Source organism: Vicugna pacos, chromosome 28, assembly GCF_048564905.1.
Source record: "Vicugna pacos chromosome 28, VicPac4, whole genome shotgun sequence".
Classification (NCBI taxonomy): Eukaryota; Metazoa; Chordata; class Mammalia; order Artiodactyla; family Camelidae; genus Vicugna; species Vicugna pacos.
This window is the reverse complement of record NC_133014.1, coordinates 2843860-2867248: the sequence shown is the minus strand read 5'-3', so window position 1 is coordinate 2867248 and position 23389 is coordinate 2843860. Positions and strand designations below refer to the sequence as shown.

Genomic DNA, 23389 nt, shown 5'->3' with positions numbered 1-23389 from the left:
CCACTTCTCCGCGCCCAGCGCCCCGCGCCGCGCCCACACCTAGCAACTCGGCGCGCGCCGCGTTCCTGGAGACGCCGGGTGCGGAGACGCGGGAGCTGGGACCGCCGGACCCTGCGCCCCTGGGCCCCTGACCGCCCCTCCCGGGTCCCGCGCAGCCTCGGCCTCCCCCGTTCCCGAGAGCAGACGGGACCCGCGGAGCGCTTCCCGGCGCCGCGACCTCTCCAGGTAGGAGCGCGTCGGGCCACCCCTCCTCCGACGCGGCTCGGTGCCTCCCGCGGGGATCCCGGTGGATCGGCGCCCGCAGTTCGGGCCCGCGGGTGCGAGCGCGGTGATGTTGGGGCGCGGGGGTGCCGGGGGCGCGGGGCGCAGGGGAGCAGCCGGCTCGGGGACGCCGGGGGCGCCGGCGGCGCAATAGAGACAGCGGCCCTTCCCGGTGTTCGGGCTGGCAAGGCAAAGCCCGTCCCGCCTGCCGGGAACCCGAGGGGCTGGTTCCTTGGCCCAAGGTCCATCACCCACCTGCGTGCGCGCGCGGATGTCTGAGTCTCCCCCACACACTCGCTGTGTGAACCGGGACCGTGAATGGCCGTGGTCACGGGGTGGGGGGAATAACAGGACAAGAATTCCAGAAAGTGAAGGCATTAGGGCTTATCTCTCTTCCAAGAGTCTTGTTTTGAATGCCTCTGACGCCCCGTTACCTTTTAGGCATTTCTCTATTTTTGAACGTTTTCTTGTACGTGCTATTGGGGGTGGGGGAGAGATTAGACGACCAGAGGGCGGTGGAATCCCGAGGGGGACCCCTTAAACAACACAAAGTCTTCAGTGGCTGTGGTGACTTGAACCTTGAGCACTTGTTGAAAATTGAAATGGATTTTCCTAAAGTTTTTTCCCCCACAGATATGCATGTCACAATGCTTTTGGAACCATTCCCTGAAATTATAGAAAGGAAGATTACCATAATGAATGAACGAACAATGAATGAATGAATGAATGAATGAATGAATCAATTCTCAGAGTCATCTTTTATGATACAGTTGCACTACTGAGTAATTCCAGATGGAAAAATACCTAGCTCCAAAAAGCAAACACAGCACACTCTTTGTAAGTGATTTCTTGACCGAGTTACTGAGGAAAAATATAAGACAAGGTTAATTGTGCATTGCAAGTATTTCTTCCACAAAAAATGATTATGCTTCTTAAACAGCATTTCCAACTTGCTTTTGTTTCTTGAAAACTCGAAACAAGGTGAACTTGTTGACTAGAAATAGCTCGTGGACACTTGTTGGTAATCGCGGTTGAACGGAAGATTTCAATGCACTGTTTCTTTTAAGTGGTGCAGGCCATCTCAGAGGCTGGCCGGTTGAGTCCTGGCTGCCTGTGTTGGCTTGGCTGGTTGATGAAGCATGCTGTTTTTCCCTCAGAAGCCTTAATGAAGTAGCCAGCTGCCGCAGAACGCGGAGCCCCAGGTAACAATGGCTCTCCAGGTGGAGGGGCTGATAGCCATCGTCGTGTTCTACCTGCTCATCCTGCTGGTCGGCATCTGGGCTGCCTGGAGGACCAAACACAGTGGTAGCTCCGAAGAGCGCAGCGAGGCCATCATTGTTGGCGGCCGTGACATTGGCCTGCTGGTGGGCGGCTTCACCATGACAGGTGGGTCCCCTGCGCCCACCCCTCCCTCTGCTCCCCTGAGTGACCACAGGCAAACTTTGCTCTTTGTCCTTGGGGGATTACAAGTGTTCACTATTCATATATTTTTAAAATAATTTTACATTTATGTTGAACAAAAATGCACTGGTTTCAAGTCAGTAGCACTTGAACAAATGATTTTATGATAAATCACCAGACAGAGTGTCAGTGAAAGCAGCCTGGGCTCCCTGGGCTGTTTAGTGGATGAGACAGTGAAAACAAAGAGGTGGAGGAATGTGCAAAATGTCTTCATCCTAAAGTTGTGTTTCTGTTCCTTAACGTGATGAAGTCAGCGTCTCCCCCTGTTCATTAATACAGGCAGAAAGCTGTGACTTTGAGTAACCTTAATGAATCCTAACTAGTCAATGAACACTAACTAGTGATGGTTTTAAACCTGGATAAATTAATTTGGGAGCAACACAATTACAAATTGATTGATGTCCTGTTTTGAAATCCTATTCTCCCATTTAATAAGATAATCTACTCACAGAAGGAAAGCACATTTATTGTTAGGGATCCACAGCACTGGGGGAAAAAAAAGATTTCCAGGAACATTGATATAAAAGGGAAACAGCCAGGGCATGTCGCGCTAGGAATCCCCCAGCTGCCAACTGCAGCTCTAACCCACGCGAGCCGTCTCTGTGCTGGGAGCCGCAGGAATCTCTCCTCTGCCCAGAGGTGGTTCTGAACAAGTGACGGCTGGTTTTCTTTTACGTTCTTCTCTCGGTTGTTGACAATAATTCTACGAAACAACAATTTAAAATTATATCTTTAATATCACTTGATACCTATTCACTGACAACACACATTTTTTCATTTTAGAGTCTTTATGAGGTTTTTAAACATTAGCAGCCTAGCCCACACTAACGGGAGCTCAGTGAGTGCTCGTTGGAAAACTGTCACATCAGAACGATGCCAATCGTCAGCCCTGAAGTGCTCGTTAAAGGTGATTCACCCTGGGTATCAAATAGTTACCAAATCAATCCGAAACCTGCAATGTTGTAGATAACTTCCGGACTCCAGAGTCTGCCTGTCAGATATCCACATTTTATGTTTAGCTCTTCGCCAGATGTCCCTGGTTTTATTCAATCTTCATGGCAGCACTAGGGAAGGGCTCTGGGTGGAGTCAGGACCCAGAGTCACGTGGTCTGCTAGGACCAGAGCCAGGACCGCACCCTGGTCTGGCAGCCACGCCAGGGCCCCCACCACACACCACGTCCAGCCCTCCACAGCCTTCACCCCATTCTCCATGAAGGGGCCCAGGGTGAACAGAGCTCTTTTGGACCCTCTGCTTCTGTTTTCTTCTATACACACATATACAGAAAAATATATGTTTTGCAAAAATATTTTCTCTGATACATAAGATGCAAAATTAGAAAAATATAAAAACATGAAGAATAAGAATCGCACACACCTGCAGACGTTTGCTGAGACGTTGATGCAGATTTTCGTGGCGTTTCTCTTACTATCCACCAATCAATGAACAACATGTACACCTGTATATCTTCGCTTCCAGTTTTCATTGTAGTCTGAACATCTCTGCTTTCCTCTAAAGACCCATATGTGATACTGTATCTGAAGTGGATTCAAGTATTGTCATTGTATTTCCCTCAGATTTCTCCTCTGACAAAGAAAACAGGTAGGAAAGCAAATTAAAATGACCAAAGTTGTTTATTCAAAACTGTTGAAAAAAATAAATGAGTTGTGTATACCAAAGTATTTTGTTCATTGTAAATTATTATAACATTTCCCTACTCTAATTTAATATTTATTATGTTCATAAAGATAATAATTCAGATTTTTATAATTTAGAGTGATTTTGTAATCTAATAGGCTATTACAGTGTATTAAAAAATTGAATTATGATTTTTCTTAAAAAGCGTCATGCCTGACCTCAGCTTTTAAAGATTTTTTTAAATCTCTCAGAACAGAAAAAAGCCTTGATCAATATCATAATTTAATTAAAATCCGAATCACGTTATCTAACTCTTGTCAGATTCATTGATTGTATATTTTTGATGAAAAATAAAGATTGAAAATAAGAATGCATATAATTTAGAATAATTCTGGCTCTCACTCGTGAACCTGACATGATATATGCAAACCCACAAAGCAAATTCTGATGTAGAAAGTATCAGATCGATGAAAGTGGAGGGACTGTAATCGTAATGAGTAACCAGCCTGCTGGTCTGTATTTTAATGTCTGCAATCATTCAGGCACCAATTTTCTTCTTAGAAAGACAGAGGAGACCCCCACCATGGAAGATGATCACTGATAAGTGCTGTGCTTGTAAGACCATCAGACGTCTACCTTCTTTTTTCCTCTTATTTTCTTTTTCTTTGTGTGTGTGTGTATGTGTGTGTGTGTGTGTGTGTGTGTGTGTGTGTGTGTGTGTGTACGCGCTTGAGATTCTTTACTAGACGTTTACTTAATGCGGGGAAACATTGCTGGTGTGGTGCCAGCAGTCCCAGGGGCCTCGCAGGAAGGTGGGGGTCTCAGGCACTGTGCCTCTAAGAGTCTTTTGCTCTGGGTCCTGGTTACATGCCCAGTGCGAAAAAGCGTGTTTAAAGTTCAGCAGGGTTCAGGATGAGAAAAGCAAATCACAGAGTTTGCTATTTATCAACACCCACGAAAAAGCTACCGTGAAGATGAGAGAGGCAGCTAAGTACACGTTTGTCCACCTGAGAATTTTTATAGTAACTCTCCATTAAATGCACTTAAAATTCCTTTACAGGAAGGTCTTTTCACGGTGACCTTTTAAAGTGGTGTTAACCCTGAACACTCTCTCCTCTTGGCTTTGTATTTGGATTAAAAGCCGGATACATGTTGACAAGAGACACAACAGAAACACGTGGGGTTGGCAGTTTTGTATCCATATTACTCTCCTTACGTTCTAACTGTGAGATTTCAGAGAACTTTTCAGAGTCAAATTTTATTCCCCATTGGATGATACAGCCCAGAATTAAGCCTCATATCTGATGAGCTTCATACCAGCCTATGTTCCTCATAATTTTACACAAATTCTACTGAGGGATTATTTTTTTTTCTGAGGGATTATTTTAAATATTTCAATCATATGCTTAAAAGGACATAAACTGCAAGGATTTGAGTGTTCGTCAACTTTCCATTTCAGCAAGTATCAACTATTATATTGTCTTCTCAGAGAAAATGATAGAGTTTATAGCTTATTCTCGGCCTAAGCTTACTTAATCAAAATGTGGGGGTTTTTTGGGGGGGGAGTCTGTGACCTCTTTTCTTCAAGTCTTATGTTAAAGAAATGTTATTTAATGACATCTGAAGAAGATATATTTCTTATTATTCTCTATGAAATATGAGCCATCTTACTGAAAGCACTGGATTAGAACAAAGAATTGCAAACGGCCATGTGGTCAGTGCTGTAAATTCTACTGAAGGCGGGTCTGGCGCTAAGTGTGAGGCGGGTACTGAGGAAGTCAGAGGAGGAAAAGGTCATTAGAATCTGCTTTAGGAGCCCTGCTGGTAAAAGTGTCACCCTCCTCCTTCCAGTCCCTCAACAATTTAAGGTAGTAATACAACTTAGTTACAATTCAGAACAAATTCACCAAAATCCTATGTACCCAGATGTTTACCAAGTGACTCTATTAATGAAAACACACCCACCCACCCGCCATGCATGCATATGCACACCCACCCACACATACATACCCACACACAAACACACACACATACACACAATCACACCCACATACACACACACTCACACCCACACATACCTATACATATGCATGCATACACACATATGCATGCATACACATTCATACATACACACGTATGCACACCCACACATACCCATACATGTGCACACATATGCATACCCACACATACACACCATAGGCACACATACACATGCACACACACATGCATGCATATACACATACGCATGTATACACATATGAACACATACACATGCCCCCACACCCCCACACATATGCACACATAAACACATGTAGATGCGCACGCATAGGCACACGTGCGCACACACACACACACACACACACACACACACACCACTCCTTGAGGACAACGGTCATGGTCAATGAGAAAAGATCAGTACCATTAAAACAAAAGGACCTTGAAATGAAGACCCTGGACCCCTGTGATGGTGGCTGTTGCAGTATTATTGAGATATAACATATTGTATATGATCCCAGGCTTTATGATACAATAAATCACTTAAAAGTGTTAACGACTAAATGGATTTAGAACATACCTGGGGCCACACTCTTCAGTGAAACCATAATGGGAGCCCCAAAGGTAACCTTAGATTTTCTCCATATCACTTTAAAAACCACAAAAATAGGTGAGTTAATGTAAATAACAGAATGACTTAGGGCATTGAAAATGTTTGATCTTTGCCATGTAACCAATACCAAAAAAGTATCGAGAGCACACATGTATTTTCCCAAAGTCCTTGAAGCCCAGCGCGCCTCCGCCACAGTTAGAACCCTCCAGCCCGGACCCGCCGTGCGCCCCGCGGCCGCCGCGCCAGCTGCTCGGGGCCGAGGGCGGCTGAGCCGCGCTGAGCAGGTCCAGGGACGCCGCTTACGCCCGTGTCTTCCCCTCACTTTTTATTCTGTTGCAGCCACCTGGGTCGGAGGAGGTTACATCAACGGGACAGCCGAAGCCGTGTACGTGCCAGGCTACGGTCTCGCTTGGGCGCAGGCACCCATCGGATACTCTCTTAGTCTGATTTTAGGTAAGCAAAACCGTAGACCTGAGTGACTCCGTCCGTAAAGCGTAGAGACCAGAAAATACAAATAACAAGTCAAGTGATGTGGATCATGATCGTGGGAAATGAGACCAGAAACCCCTGAGCAGCTCTTAGCAGAAGGTGGTAATACTTGTGTTTAGAACATTGGATCTCTTGATTACTGATTATGTTTTAAAAAAAAATGTCCCGTGATCTTTTAGTTATCAGAACAGTGGGTTTTGTAACAAAGTGATTTTTTTTTCTTTCAGAAACAGTGTGGGTGTACCATTAGAAATGAATCCACTTGAATGGTACCTGAATTTCTTTTTGTAAATCAAACTAATAAAAGGTTGAGAATATTATGTAACAGAGAGTTCCTAATATTTTTTGCACTTAGAATACTTTTAATGGCTCTCGTGCTTAATCAGATGTCTGAACGCCCTGCTGGGCCATCCAAACGCATGAAGACATCTCCACGAGAGCCCTGCTGGTCCAGGTTTCTCGGTTCACATGCCTCAGCCATGCCAGGCACAGCCTTGGGTGCATACAAGGACAACTGTATTCAGAAATTTCCACTGGGTTGCTAAATATTTCTCAGTTTTACACTCACAGGATTGTGCAGACTGGTCTCTCAACACATCGAAGTGTGCTAAAAAATTCCTAGAGACATTACACAGAGTCAGAGATGGGCCAAGAACACTACTGTGTTACGGATTTTTTATTTTCTCACTGACACTTGCTTTCATGCCCTCTAGGTGGTCTGTTCTTTGCCAAGCCCATGCGCTCCAAGGGCTATGTGACCATGCTGGATCCGTTCCAGCAGATCTACGGCAAGCGCATGGGGGGGCTCCTGTTCATTCCCGCGCTCATGGGGGAGATGTTCTGGGCCGCGGCCATCTTCTCCGCCTTAGGTAAGGACCGGCAGGCGCTGGGCTGGCAGCATCACCCGGGCCAGGGAAGCGTCAGGTGCACGGCTTCACTTTCTCCAGCCTGAGGCGGGGCCACCCTGGCCCTCCTCACCTGGACCACCCCCTGCTTACAGTGTGGCCACTCTGCTGACCTCCACATGGTAGGAGACATCCTTCTAAAATGCAGATCTGAGCAGTGCGTCCCTCTCCTGCTGAAAACCAGACTTCTGAGCCGGGCTACGAAGGCTTCTTGTGACTTGGGCTCTGGTTCCCTCTCTCCCTCCCTTCTCCGACACTCCATGAGGCCCGTGCTCTCTGGTTTGGACTCACACCCCCTTTCCTTTCTCACCTCCATCCAGCCAGCCGGGAGGTACCTTCAGATCTTCTCTGGTGTCACTTCCCCAGAACTGTCACCCTGGAAGCCTCTCCTCTGGTCTTCCTTCCTTGGACGCCGGGACTTTTGTGTTCAGTGGTCTTACCACTTGTAAGGTTTTGTGCCTGTTTGTCTTTTTTCCAACTTCCAACCTCACGAAAGGCATTCTATGTTTCTTGAAGGCAGGACCTGTGTCTTGCTAGCTGTTACAGTCTAATCACAAACGAGCAAATGAATGAATCACCTACAGCTACTCTTTCTTCAAAAGAGAAGAAACCCGTGTCCCTTCCCTTCTCAGTGAAATCCCACTGCGTCCTAGAGTGTGGGCTGCAGGCTTGTTCAGGGATGTGGGAAACGGGCTCTTTCAGGTCTCACTTATGCCAAGATCCGTCGATTCTAAGGACATCCTGTCCTCACACCTCGCACCTTGGATTCTCAGCCCACTCTCAAGACTTAGAAAAAACAAGAGATTTTGGAGGGATTGTGGGAGAGCTTCAGGCTCAGTACCCCAGCCTTTCATCGAGGGGCACCTAAGCAACCATACCGGGCGCAGTTCCTTCCCGAGGACCCGCAGCGTCAGGAGTTCCTCATCCTTCCTGAGGGAGCTGTGTACACGTGTGACACCAGGCTTCCCTCTCGTCTTACAAATGGGGATAAATGGTTTGCGTCCACAGCCAGACTTTAAGTGGCCAAAACCAAAGTCGGATAAGATGAATTTCCTTCTATATTCCAGATTACAAGCTTGTGGTTTCAGTGTATCACCCGATCTGGTCTCTAACATCAGACTTTAGTTTACACCACCTTTCACTTCTTTCTCCCTAGACTCCCGTACAGTCATATCTTATTTTCTTGGCCTCCAGTTGTAAAATGAAGGAATGACTTGGCGGAGAATAGAAGATAATTTGATAGTTATAGATTGCTGTAATAACTCACTGAAACATGTCGCACTTTCCTGGTGCTGGGTAATCATTCTCCATAACTACCACGGCACAGCCTAATATATTTTGCATAAAAGCACACCTCCCTCCGCACCTGCTCTCATTAGCCAGGAAGCAATGGTAGTTTATTTGTCATTGGTTTCAACAGCAGAAAATTTCGGTTTTAAGAACAAACTGCCTGCTGAGATGTCAAAAAAGGAGTGGGGTGAATGTCTAACAGGGTACAACGTGTTCACTCTTGCTGAAGAAAGACCAATTTATATAACAGAGCCCTGAAGGGAGGGTAGACTGAAAAACTCATTATTTCTAAAGTATTTGGAAGTATAAAACATAATAGCTAAGCCCTGAACTTTTCAGCAATTAGTTATGTAAATATCTGTCTACATCTGTGTGTGCCCATCAGTGTACGTGTGAAATATGTTTATCTCTTACACACACACACATACACATCAAGCAACAGACATGAAAACAGTGCCTCTGCTCTGGAAACACAGACTCTGGCAAAGAGAATGTGTGTGTGTTTTTAAATTAGCACCTCTATTTTCTTCAAAAGCAATAGTTGGACGTAAGTCAAGTCAGTGTTTGTTACAAACAACCTGGGACGAGATCTGTCACCACCTGGCTGTGAATGTCACCACTGAAACTTACGAGAGTCTTAGACTATCTTCTTGGTACAAACAGACAACTTTCTGACAACTTCTTAAAGAAATGTTTATTTACACTTTTAACAGCTCAAATTCAGTGAGTTTTTATAACTTTAGTTGCAGTATATTTATTTTTGTGGCTGCATGAGTAAATTAGTATTTCCCAACAGATCTGGAAGTGTAACTTTGATGTGACTACAAATGATGGAATTATTTAGGAAATATTTTAGAGAAAAAAATTATCCCAAACTTAATAGTGGTACAAAAGTGGATGACTTCTTTAAAACCACTGGGTTACAACCGAATGGCAGCATTTAGCAGGGTGCTCAATCTTTAGGCTCCAAGTCCAGTGATCTTCCTTCTATAAATATAGCTCCCTGCCTTTTGGAAGTACAGGATTAAAAGAAATTTCACAGATGGGTGGAAAATTAAACAGTACTCCAAAGAGGTCAGGTAATAATTGGACTTTTCATAACTCATGAGATATAACTTCAAAATGTTGTTAATTAAAGCAGAGAACAAGACCAAAGATGAATGGCCAAAAATTGCAACTGAAGGTTTAACATGAAGTAAATAATCTCAGGAGAAAAAATAACTTGTTAGCTCTCCAAAGAACAATAACTCAGTCAATTACCCAAAGTCATTTACAAATAATTTACCTCCTTCCCTTGTCTTCACCCTCCAATTCCTTACTGGATTATTTCTTTTCTCAGTTGGTTTTTGCTCAAAAAATTAATTTAGCTTTGTTACCAAAGCCAAAGCACTAAGGAAAAAAAAGTCTTGAAAAATACTTTGTGTTGTTATCTTAGATCAAAATATCTTACACTGCTCTTTAAAAGAATGGATTTTCATCCTGGGTGGGTTTTATAGGCAATCACCACGCAGCTGAGGAGCGGTGGCAGAACGTAAGATTGCAGTGAGTGACTCGAAGAAATCATGGGTTTGTAGCATGTACGCTAACAGGATAGGAATATCGTGGCTGCATTTAATGACATGAAATATAAACGAGACACTTTTGAGCACAGTGGGGAAAGGGTTTGCAGAGCAACAGGTGAATTCTAAACTGGCGGCCCCAGAGCCACCGTGGTCCAACTACCCACACCTCAATGTTCTATTGAAGATGCAGACTTCAACAAAGTCATAAAGTTAGAAAGACAGAGACTGACTTCCAAGGCAGGCTTAAAATTTGGATGATGAAAATGATTTAAAGACGTGATGCTGAAATCTAGGGCTTTTCAGTACCCTGGGGTCCTGGGAACAGGATTGGAAAATGCTCCACCAACAAATAAAATAAAAGCAGTTTTTCACAAAGTTGAAAGAGAGAAAGTTGGAAGGTGCAATTTACCAATGTGTCATTTTCTCCCGCAAATTTGTTTCGAGCCTTGGTACCTTACACCGAGCGTCATCTAGTGAAAGCTGCCAGACAGAGTCAATACAGATCAGCGAATGAATCCTGACTGTAAGATGTGGAAATGGGTGATTCTGCTTAAGGCTAGCTTTGCTCATGGATGGGGGCATACATACTGCGTGTGCCCAGTCGAGTCAGAGTCTCAGATGGCCAGTGGGATCACTGTGAGGTCTCATAGCAGCGTTACATTTAGTGTGTGTCATGGGATTCTGTAATCATTCTGTGAGTTTCAGCTTTTCCCACGTAAGTGAGCAAGGCACGAACTTCAGAGAGAAAGGTTTTAAACGTGCGTGTGTGTGCGTGCATGTGTGCGTGTCCATAAGTAAACAGATGCATGTCCAGACTGCAGACAGTAAGGAATTTAGTGTGAAACTCCCCTGAGCTGTCTCGTCCAACCCTCCAGGTGCCACCATCAGCGTGGTCATCCACGCCGACGTGCACTGGTCCGTCATCGTCTCCGCGCTCATCGCCACGCTGTACACGCTGGTAGGCGGGCTCTACTCCGTGGCCTACACAGATGTGGTCCAGCTCTTCTGCATTTTCGTGGGGCTGGTAAGTGGGGCCACTCTCAGACTCTTTCTTTGTCTCTCTCTCTTTCCTTCTCTCTCCCTCCCTCCCTCTCTTCCCCCTTTTATAAAAGGTGATGTGATATTTTATACTAACTGAGCAAAAATTAATAGAAACGCTATCTCTTACCAGACGTAATACCTGGTAAGTCCTATACTGTTTGAAATTTGTAATTTCTCTATGAGTTAATTAGGTGAGAAACTCTAGTGACATTGTGAGAATCTGACAGAAAAGTGGGCCCTCAGTTAACTCCCAGGAAGGCCTAGGACACCCTTTCCTGCACCCTTTCCTGCTGCAAATGTAACTAGTGAGGAGGAACCAGCTCTGTTGGCTCCTAGGTGAGGCCCCACTTGGCTGAATAAAAGGCCAAACACAGCTCGTTTTCCAAGCTTCAAATTGCTATGCGTACAGACATAACTGATCAACGTATGCCTAAATCTACATCCATTTCTCTAATTCTGTTGATTTTGCATTGTCCTTGGAGCTGCACAGATGTAAACCCAGGTGCCATGTGACGTCCCCTCTGCTCCCCGCCCCCTTCTTCCCTGACCCTCTGAGGGCTGCCCCGTCTCCCTCCTCAGTCCTTTTGGGACCAATGCCATGGCTCTGCTTCAGGCCTTTGGGTGACTTCAGTGCCACCTCTTGCTTTTGACTCCTCCCTTCCTCTGATCTCACTGTTTACATCTATGACAGAAGAATTTCAGAAGAAGTACTGTTAAAATCTTTTTAAAACTCAGAAGAAATTCCTCTAACTTCCAGTTGCCCACAAAACAAGACACAAACCCCTTAGTTTGCAGGTCAGGATTCCCATCACTTATCTGTCTTTATCTCTCCCGTTTCCCTGAGTCACCCAGCAGGTGTGTGGGTGCGTGCACCCCTGCACACACACGCATGCACACACTGCACATGCACACCTGCACACACACGCATACACATGCACACACGTAAACACACATGTACGTACACATGCACGCACATGCACATCCTGTGGGGTCCCCACGCTCCACCTCGCTCCACCTCGACCAGCTCTCCCTTGCCCTCCTCCCTACTGGTACCAGGCTCAGTCTCCAGGGTTTGTTTCACCCACCAAGTTCTCAACAGATCTCTCCTCATCACTTTAATAAAAACTTTCTAATTCAAAGAAAACACAAAAATTTCTATATGTTTATATGTAAAGTTCTCAAAGTTAACGTTTCCTTCACAGAGGCTTCTGGTGGCTGCTCTGTAGTTAATACAACACAGTGTGATTAAGCACAGAAGCTGACAATGTGTTACATTAACTTTTCCAAGTTTCACAGTGTCTCACAGAGAACCTGCTTCCAGGTCCTCCCCTGAGCAGGAGGGAGGGATGGCCAAGCCGGGAGGCTGGTCCCACGCGTCCCAGAGGCCGCACACAGCCTGACACTAACACGCTCTGCTTGCAGTGGGTCAGCGTCCCCTTCGCACTGTCCAACTCCGCGGTCACCGACATCGGGTTCACGGCCGTGCACACCAAGTACCAGAAGCCTTGGCTGGGGACCGTCGAGCCGTCTGAGGTCTACACGTGGCTTGATAGCTTTCTGTTGTTGGTAAGTGATGCTCTTGCCCCAGGAATGCCGTCTCTCCCTTGTCCTAAAACCACCCATTCCCACTGCCGGAGAGCTCCAGCTTGTCCGTGGAAGCCAGACTTGACCTTCCTTACAAAGGCTGATGGCCCAAGTGTCCAGAGACACTCGTAGGTAAATTATGACCTGTCAGCTCAAGTAGTCACTGAAAATACTGATGAACATGCATTGGCGTTGGAGGGCGTTCATGGTTCGTTGATACACGGGTTGCAAACCAGAAGGAAAAGCTGTGGAAAAGTATAGACAGACTGGAGGCAGAGGATTATGAATTTTAGAATTTCTTCTTTTACGTTTCTTTTTTTTTTTTCACTTTTGAGCATGTATGGCTTTGACAAGAAGGAAATTGTTCTGGACACTCTGAATAGCACAGACTGGCAATAATGAACAAGAAGACATCCCAGGTTTAGAGCCCAGTGAGGGGGGCTAAGAAGCACCTCTCTGTGCTGGGGTGTGGGGGGCCCCTCATCAGCTCACCCACTCATACGACAGACATGCCAGAGGATTTTCCCAGCCTCCTCTCTCGCCACCCCCACCCCTGACCTCACCTTGTACCAAGTACACGCTGGGCTCAGAGCTGCCTCTTGGGTTCCTCCTTTTTCTTTCTCACTTGGAGTCTTTCCCAAGAACCCGCCTCTCTCTCCATGTCCACCTAGTGACACTCCCTGATGCTTACAGACCAACTGCAGTGTCCTTCCCGTAGGCTTTCCTGGCCCCCATGCCGCTGTCTGCCTCCCTCTGCGACCCCAAATGATTGTTTCTCTTCATTTCTGTATTCTTCATTCTTTATAGCATGCGACAAACTACAGGCTAGTTCAGTGTCTCCAAACTTCTTCATGGTACGTCCTAAACTAGGATGTGAAGCATGCCCCAGCGTAGGGATATGCAATTATAAATTGCTTCTATGTACTGTACTCACACGTTGTGTAAGTCCTTTAATAAAACCACATTTAGGTGCGAGGTAAAACAAGCATAAGGAGGAGTTCTAGCGATTTCTTGATGCCCTGCACGGCCCTGAGCCCTCTGCATGCCCGCCTGGAAGACACCGAATGCACTGACCTCCCAGCGGACAATCTCACAAGGGCAGGAACCATGCTTCACTCACCTTCGGGCTCTGACAACCAGCACATCACCTGGCCCACGAATGGAGTCCAGAAATATCCATTGGTTCTGTTTTGATTCAAATTAAGCTTCATCGTTTCAGAATCTTAATTTTCTGAGACAACTTTGGTGGTTAGAACCCCCAGGAAAGAACAAATTGAAGGCTTCCGGTAGTTGTAACGCAGCTTTACGTAGGTAAATTAAGGAAAAGGAAGGACTGCGCTATGTAATCGTGAAGGAGAAGGTCTGGCCGCACCCTTGGAGCCGTGACAGCGACTTAATGGCAGCAGCGCAGATGAGTGGCGGGTGGGACCATTTTCTTCACTCCAGAGCCGTACAGATAACTGCTCTGAACGTGACTGTTAAAAAAAAAAATCTCATGTTAACAATGTGTAACAGCTGCTGCTGGCCTCCGGCTGATTCTGCATCCCCGTGGTTGTCATGCAGATGCTGGGCGGGATCCCGTGGCAAGCCTACTTCCAGAGGGTCCTGTCTTCGTCCTCAGCCACCTACGCCCAGGTGCTGTCCTTCCTGGCAGCCTTCGGGTGCATGGTCATGGCCCTGCCCGCCGTCCTCATCGGAGCCATCGGCGCGTCCACAAGTGAGTCTCCTGCGGCTTCCCCACGTGGTCAGTTACAACCTGCCCTCCCTCCCCCAGCCACCTCGCACAGCTCATAGCTGCCCATTGTGTTACAAATTCAACAGATTGTTTTCTAGCTTAGATGTCGTTTTCTCACCTCATCAGTAAGATTTCTGTGAGGACCCTCCCCCCCAGGGTTGGTGTATCGATCGCTTCTCAGCCAATGTGCACACCGACATCATGGGGGGAGACAGAGGGACACCCCAAAGTATCTATTTCTATTCTACCCAACTGGGATTTTATTTTAATTGTCCAAGATAGCGTCAAGGACCAGTGTTTGTTATAAGTCCCCTCGGTGAGTCAATGCTGAGAGCCACTGGCTCAGAAGAAGTGGACCTGCATCTGTATGACCGCTAAGGACCACTTTGAATTTGAGGGTCCTGTTTACATTTTCAGTGGTTTGTTAAGTAAAGGTTTTCTTTCTTGCAGAAATCAACCCATCTGTAGGTAAAGATAAACTAAAGCACTAAGTCCCTTAGAGCGTGTCTCACTCAAAACTGGTAAAAAGAGCTTTTTAAGGGGCTTATCCCCCAGGACGCCTCTATCTGGAACACTTTTTCAATCTCACCTTTAATGTGATTGTGCCCATTCATTACTTCTGAACCTTACGTTCCCAATGCTATGCCGCTTTCAAGAGCATTTCATGGAAATTACAGCGCATTAACCCCACATCCGGGAAGTCCTCTAGTAGGGGCAGTTAGAGCAGATTAAAGAAGTTTACCTTTCAGTCGGCTGCGTTCCGTAAAGATGACCCAGGGTGATGCTCACAAGGCTGCTGTGACTTCCAATTAATAGAGATGATAATTGGATTATTTAATTTTTAAGAGCGCAGTCGTGGTTCCTAGTGTATTCTGTACTCCACGGTTCACCCATGACGTGAATAAGCACTCAAAAAGTGGCTGACAAAGATGACTGTGTGCCTTTGAATAGAAGATAGCATTTATGTCACAACCAGAAAACAGGTCTGACCATTAGTGGATGGGTGGGTGGGAGGGTGTTATAGGAAAACAGACTAAAGAAAAAAACAAGGTAAGCCTATTTTTTCTTGAATTAGATCTGCATTCTTGGTTGTTATTTCTGCCACCACAACACCTCAGTTAACGCTGTAAAACTGGCCCCATCAAAGTATGACTTTGAACAATTGCAATAGAAAAATCGGGGAAGGGACACCACTCCCCTCTGGTCCTGTAACCACGACATTGAAGAAGTTGGGCGAGTGAAAATGGAGCTGTACTCAGGGCCATTTAAAGCTTCTGTGCAGTCTTCGGCACCTGCTAGTGCACAACACACTAAAGAAGTCGTGCTTCCAAAGATAATCCTATGTTTCAAGTCCTTTTACCGCGGAGTCCAAAACCCCTGAAAATTTCAGCCTTGTAATTGCACTTTTTACTCAATAAGAAGGAACAGTCCTTGATCTGTCATGCCTGTTTCCAGTAAGTGGAATTCAGTGCAGGAAGGAATTTACCTGAGAGAAAAATAATGCGGAGGAAGCTCCAAAACAAGGCTTCATTGAGGGGGAGAATGTGTGTGTGCAGCTGAGGACCGAGCAGTGAAACACCAGGAGCCCTCCTGCGTCTCCCGGTGGTCGGAGGCACACTCCGCGCTTCGGCTTAAGAACACTTACTGTGATTCTGCACAATGTAGTGCTACCATGGCGGAGGAGAAATGTGCAGGTCTTGTGGGTAAGACCAAGTGTCACCAAAACCTGTGAAAAGCCAGGACCGATGAGACAATTTCCCTGGACCAGTCCACGGGCCCCTCACCTAATTAGACCAACATCCCCAGTTAGACTATTAGCTCCCCCGCAGATTAGACTAATCCACGCGTCCCGAATTATTTTGGAAGCCGCCTGGTGAGTGGGGTGACCCGGGTGAAGACTGCCTGGTGGTCGTGTTTGTTGTTTCTGTCCACAGACTGGAACCAGACCAGCTACGGGACCAAGGACCCCAAGGAGAACCAGCAGGCAGACATGATCCTGCCGATCGTCCTGAAGCACCTGTGCCCCGTGTACGTCTCTTACTTCGGCCTTGGGGCCGTCTCCGCCGCGGTCATGTCCTCAGCCGACTCGTCCATCCTGTCGGCAAGTTCCATGTTTGCCCGCAACATCTACCAGCTGTCGTTCCGACAAAACGTAAGGGCGCCTCCCTGCGCGCGGTGTGCCGGCGCTCGCTGTCGTCTTCCCCGCACCGCGCGTGAAAGTCTGAGCCTGCCCGCGTCACGCACGGCGGGTTAACCTGTGCGGCGCCGTGCGCACGCTGCGCACCGAGGCGTTCAGGGCGCTTCGCCAGTCACGCTAATACCGGAGGGCACTAGTCAGTATGACCGTTTCCCAGGAGATACGGTTACGTTGCAGTCATTTAAACGTCTCTTCGTCACGAATCGAGTGATGAAACCTAAAATATCTTAGGCAAACTTTGAGTTGAACTAAATACGATAAGAAACCTGAGACCCCTGGTGGGGACACAACGTGGTGAGTCTTGGTTCCGTGGGTGCTGGCGTCGCTCCTGCCCCCTCCCCGTCGCAGCCCAAGTCCGTTTTGGTCAGAAAAGAGCCTCTCAATTCAATTTTCCTTATCGAAGCAGAGGGTGTGGAATGTGCTCGCTGCGGGGCCCACAGCCCCCTCCACCCTCTTCCCCGGCTCAGGCCGGCCTCTCCCTGGGCTTCCTGGGTCCCAGCCTACAAAGCGCTGCCACTTGCTTTTTAAGGTGGCCCTCCTCTGCACAGAAGGCAGAGGGGCCACGCCTCCCCCACCACATTGAAACCATTCCTGAAGGTGGGAAGGAAGCGTGCTGGTTCCCCTATGATGACACAGGACTCAGCCCACCCCGGGATGCAGCCAAGGGCAGGGTGGTCTCTGTTCCTGCACGTGGTTCACTGAGACCCTCCCCAGCCCCCAGTGAGGCTTGCCTCATGTGCTTCACTGTGGCTTAGGCTGGGTCTGCCCATAGATCGAGCCAGGAGGACCCGGGGACTCTTAGAGCAGCTTTAAAGCGCAGGAGGGCGTCTCAGTCTCTGCACCTCCCGAGAGAAACTGACCGGCTGGCGATGTCTTGCAGGCGTCAGACAAGGAGATCGTGTGGGTCATGAGGATCACGGTGTTCGTGTTTGGCGCGTCAGCCACGGCCATGGCCCTGCTGACGAAGACGGTGTACGGGCTGTGGTACCTGAGCTCCGACCTGGTCTACATCGTCATCTTCCCGCAGCTGCTCTGCGTGCTCTTCGTCAAGGGCACCAACACCTACGGGGCGGCCGCCGGCTACGTGTCCGGCCTCTTCCTGAGGGTGACCGGCGGGGAGCCGTACCTGAACCTGCAGCCCTGGATCTTTTACCCCGGGTATTACATGGATAGAAGCGGTATTTACAATCAGAGATTCCCGTTTAAGACCCTGGCCATGGTGACCTCCTTCCTATCCAACATTTGCTTCTCTTATCTCGCCAAATACCTGTTTGAGAGCGGAACCTTGCCACCAAAGTTGGATGTATTTGACGCCGTTGTCGCCAGGCACAGTGAAGAAAACATGGACAAGACAATTCTGGTCAAAAATGAAAACATTAAATTGGACGAACTTGCACCCGTGAAACCTCGGCAGAGCATAACTCTCAGCTCGACCTTCACCAACCGAGAGGCCTTCCTTGAGGTCGATTCCAGTCCGGAAGGCTCTGGCACTGAAGATAGTCTGTAGTTGCCCATCCACATAAAACACCGCTTTCTCAAACAGCACGCTCGCAGGCTAGTCCCGGAGGATGGTTTGCAGCATATAAAACATACATTTAAAAGCAATGCTCACAAGGACAAAGACCCATATCCTGGTGCAGACGCTCAAAGGCAAGACAGGCCAGAAGGAGGCCCCTCTGAAGCAGCAGCTCTCTCTCCAGACTTCTCATCCTCATTCAATTTTGACTCTAGTAGTTCTGTTCAGACGTGAATCAAGCCCCACTCAACGAAGAGAGAGTCAGACAGACCGTTCACCTTTGTTACGGAACAAGGAAGTCGAAACAAGTGAACCAAGGAGATGGGTAGTCCTGACCCGACGCTGTGCACTGACGCCCCGTGCGTCTGGTTTGAGCATCGCACTGAGCTCATGAGAGTCCGTCCCCATCACCCCACTGGACGGTGCAGTGAGTTACTCAGCTCACGTTCTCAAGGTGACGAGTGACTCCTTCTTTCACGTCTTAACTTTAACATTTGCTGAATATGCACTTTGTTTTCCTTTGAGTAGCGGTGTGTATTATCCTGAGCGCAGGCAAAGCAAACACCAAAAAATATCGCAGAGCGGCATTTCCTGACGTGTGAGGCGATCGGAGAGGACAGTCCATCATGGTAGAGGGACCCTGGTTCCTTGGAGAGTGTCTGCAGCCACCACATGCCTTGGGAAAAGCACCCACAGTGAGGAAGGCAGGGGCACTAGGGAACTTCAGAGCAATAAATCACGAAGGCCGTTAAGTAGAGAATGGACCTTCACCTTCACCTGAAGCTCATAAAGTTTTGCTTCAAAATAAAAGAAGTAATGTTTTGAATAGCCATCTAAATTAGCACAGGAAGTGAAACTGAGCCAGTTGTAAGGTGAGGTAGCTACCCACGGATGAAGGTTAGTGAGAGACAGACAGACCACACCTGCTGCTAGTAAACTAGAAACACAAAACCACCCCGTTTGGGATATTCATTCATGCGGATGATTTACTGTCAGGAGAGCTACTCGGTGGCACTTTTTTATGCATAAGCCAGTCTTCGGTCCTGGACACATCACCACTCCAAATGATAAAGAGTGAATTTTAAAATGCAGAAGAAAGCAGAAAGTGAAAACAAGTCCTAATGGGAAGAAATCGTCCCTTGTAGCATTTGACATCTACAGACTTTCATGAGGTTAGTCATTATAGATTATTTTGCTCCTTTTCTGGAGTTACAGAAATATATGTGTATGCATATACATAATGGTTTGTATCCATTTTAGAATTTTAAACGCTTTACCACCAGGCATATTATAGGAGTAATGGGCACTGTGTCTACAAAAGCAGAATGAACTGACCTGATGAAAAATTATCTGAGTATCTGATCCAAAAAAGAAAGGCAGGCTGAATTATTCAAACTGAAGCACTTTTTCCCAAAAAAAAGAAAAATTCTTTTTTTGCCATTTGTAGACAAACTGAAGTTTATTCAATGTTTGATATTAAGTCTGTAAGTTGTGTTTGAGAAGCTAGAATTCCTTTTTTTCATTTCAATTGTCTAAAAACATCAAATAATAATCTCCCTTGTTACTGAACATAAATTAAATGTACAGGGTAACAGTTTAGATATGAAATTAAATAATTTTACATGTTGCAATGTCCCGCATTTTTAATGCGTTAGCCAAACGTGATAGTGACTAGGACTTTGCATTCAGAATCTTTACCAAGCATCATCCATAACCCGAAGGAAAGAGAATTCTTGTTACTCACCTGTGTGATCAGATTCTCCTCTATGCCCAGTACCTATGGAGTCCTTGGAAAGGAGCACGTTTCTGGAACCAATAAGTGTGGGAGTCCCAAGATTCTCAGGCATGGATTGAGAGAAGAACCAGGGGCAGGAAACACATTTAAAAAAAAAAAAAAACTACCAAGCTGGAAACATTTGACCCGTAAAGGTAATTAATGGATGGGGCCGGCAGCTCCTGGCAGACATGCTATTTCAGACTTACCACGCTTCCCAGAGCACTGCCTGGGTAGTTCTTTTCACCCATCCCTCACCGTAAGTTTTTGTTTCAACTCCTTGAGGCACATGCTTCCAAAGAAACTCATCACCAGTGGTCAGGTAGACTGAAACAGGGCCAAGTGGTCCCCACTGACAATATGCTTCACAGTTTTGCTGGGCAACAATTGTCCAAATGATCATATTTAAATCCAATGAAAAAGAATAAATACTAACAGTGAAAATTTCTTCTATTTCATTCATTTTGTAATAGTAGAAAGATAAAGAGGGAAAAGGTTTATCTTGTTGAAAATATTAAAAACTAGAAAACTTAAATAATTTAAGCTAATAAATAATGTTCTGTTTTTATTTAACTCATTATTTCCTACCTACTCTCAAACTAGATATACAAAAATTCGTTTCATGTAAAATACACCAGTGGATGGCTAGATATTGGCAGACAATTTTTTTCAAAAGGACAAAAAGATTGAGGATCTAAAGGAATGGAACACTGGTCCCAAGGTCTTTGTTCAGGTTCACGCACAAATTTCCCCCACGTTCCAAGGGAGGAACGAGGCTGTCGAACGTGGTGGACGCTCTCCGTGCTCATCACCGCCTCTGTCTTGGCATCACAGGTAACAAGTGGCCTTGTAGTTGACATCCTTCCCCATTGGACCTAATTTTCAAAAAGCCTGTCCTCCATGAAAAGTAAAACAGAAACATCCCAACATAGGCTGTGTTAACCTTTGGAAGCAATACCTGTGGATGAAGCATTAGAATAAAACAGGGATGTTATTTTCAGAACATGTTACAAGTGTAACATGTTCCTTGTGTCACTTTAATGTTGTTGTTTTTTGTGTGGTTTTTTTTTTCACATATACTTTTCAAAACATCCAGCTTGCAGCTGGACTAAAATGTCAGCAACAAGCTTTCCAACACTCAGCATTAAAATCCAACCTCATTGCTACACTTACAAGTAGTGAGTTTCGTGTGAGTATCAAATGAATGTAAGCTTGAAATCAGTGAATCTGATGTCATGGCCATTAGCTTTCTTTGTTTGGAAATGACAAACTAGTGTTGTATTTTAAGCATAAATGTGACTTTTTGTTTTTAGCCTTTAAGAAGATTTACTCTGGTATAATGTATAATTTATCATAAGTTTGCTACTGAAGAGAAAGATGCACATAATAGTTCTAAACATATTTTTGTCTGTCAAAATATTATGTAAATTGTGCTTAAAATAAGTAGATTTGCAACTGTCCATGTAAATGTCTTCAATGTAATGGTATTATATTAAATTGTGCTGGTGCAATTCAGGATATGATTGTCTGGGTTTGGCTTTGGGGGCCCTCTCTTAAAAGGAATATACATGGTGCTTCAAGACAGTTAAGCACTGGAATTGAAATAAACCATCTCGTTACTGTAACAAAAGCAAATGCTCAGTGGAAATGTTGGACCTCCCATAAATCTTGGGGAAGTCTGATACGGTGTCTCAAAAAAAAAAATGTGGATTACTTTTCTTGGAAAAGAATTTCTTTCACTGTATATAGGCCTTTCTTTGAATCAAAGAAATCAATAGACATTATATCTACCCCATTAGTATCAAGAAGACACACTTTTTTTTTAAATTGAAGTACAGTCAGTTACAATGTGTCAGTTTCTGGTGTGCAGCACCAGTTGTGCATATACATACATATATTCATTTTCATATAAGGTCCACTTTTTTAAAGCCGCCGTAACTGTCTGGTAGCTGCTGGTTTGGAATATGCACCAGTCGTTAGGTGCGGGACTGGTTCTCTGTGCCAGGGGCAGACTTCATACCTCTTACCTCACTCTCTCAGGTGTCTTTAAAGTGTAATTATATAAACTCTCAGAAGAACCTTGGCCCCTTACACCTTAGCATCGGTGCCCATGGAGTAGGGACCTAAATAAGCTTAAGGGTGAATGAAGAAGAGAGTAAGCAGTTACGGTGGGAAGTGTCACACCAGCTTGTCTGCCAGACGGACACGCTCCCAGAAGCACGTGCCTTTGCTTTACCACAAATCCACACTCTAGGAGAACCATCGGGCACTAGGAAAGAGAGCTTTAGAACACGGCATTGGAGCCCGCTCCATTTTCACCAGTGCATGGGGAGAGTTTAGTCTGACCAGCAGCCTTCTCCTAAGACAGATATTCTGAGAGACCCAGGAAGCTACAGGGTAATGATTAATGATTATTTCTTCCGTTGTAATACACTCGTCTAAAGAAAAACTTCAAAACAGTGAAAACTGCCATCTCATATGACTTACATTCTCTAAAATCAAAGCGTATGTGGAAATTTTATGTCGGTTTTAGTTGGAAAGCTACGGTTACCTGTTTAAAAGAAGTACAGTATTGCGTGTGTTGAAGCCAAAATGTTGTGTTGGTTTTCTGAGGTTAGATCTAGAAGCAGTGAGAAACAGAAACTCGTTAGGACCCAAGGCCTCGTGGTGAGTTAGAGGAGTGGGTTTTAATGAAAGGAAGATTGGAGACACCCCACCCTGAGCAGTGCTTTGAGATGCAGCTGGCGGGAGCCAGGGCACGAGAGCTCCAGGAGAGAGACTCCCGACTCCCGGCCCAGAGACGGGCATCACTGGGAGAATTACTGAACCCCCTGGGTCTCTGTTTGATCTTCTTAAGGCTTCAGAGCATCTTTAAAGTCTCCTGTATCTCCTAATTTGGAAACCTCGGGAGGGATGGCAGTGATACAGGGTGGGCCGTGCTCAGGAGTGAGCCCGCAGGGAAGATATGGGGCCTCAGGGGCAGCTCTGCCTCGGACTGAGGGTCCCAACAGCCACACATGGGGCCGAGCCTCCTGTTCCCAAGTGGGGATCATGGGTGCCTGTGAGTAGGCTGAAGTCATAGGATACACAAAAGGCCACAAGTGGAACACCCCTTAAAAATGTAAAGATACAGAACTATACATAGAGCTCTCCAAATTGTGGGAGATTGTGACAGAGCGTATCCAGCTATTTGGGAAATCATTTTGACTCTGAAACTTGTCATGTTCACCTAGTTTTCAACATAGATTCTAAATTAGGAGGGAGAAAGGAGAGTCATGTTTTAAAGTATTTTAAGCTAGAGATCAGGTTTGTTTGTTTGGCTTTTCAAGG

At 46.0% G+C, this 23389-nt stretch overlaps 1 protein-coding gene across 1 annotated transcript; it reads left to right on the top strand.

The window, feature by feature from the left end:
* The first annotated feature begins 1469 nt into the window (after positions 1-1469).
* Positions 1470-18378, top strand: SLC5A7 (solute carrier family 5 member 7). Its single transcript, XM_006215441.3, has 8 exons — positions 1470-1647; positions 6306-6419; positions 7169-7324; positions 11088-11236; positions 12676-12819; positions 14401-14554; positions 16507-16724; positions 17650-18378. Exons 1-8 carry the CDS (start codon positions 1470-1472, stop codon positions 18274-18276), a joined length of 1740 nt encoding a protein of 579 aa, XP_006215503.1. The 3' UTR covers positions 18277-18378.
* Positions 18379-23389: the final 5011 nt, after the last annotated feature.

Coding starts and splice junctions, on each gene's coding strand:
- SLC5A7 (XM_006215441.3), top strand. CDS start 1,470: ATGGCTCTCCAGGTGGAGGGGCTGATAGCCATCGTCGTGTTCTACCTG. Junction 6,420..7,168: donor CTCTCTTAGTCTGATTTTAG/GTAAGCAAAACC, acceptor CATGCCCTCTAG/GTGGTCTGTTCTTTGCCAAG. Junction 7,325..11,087: donor GGCCATCTTCTCCGCCTTAG/GTAAGGACCGGC, acceptor CCAACCCTCCAG/GTGCCACCATCAGCGTGGTC.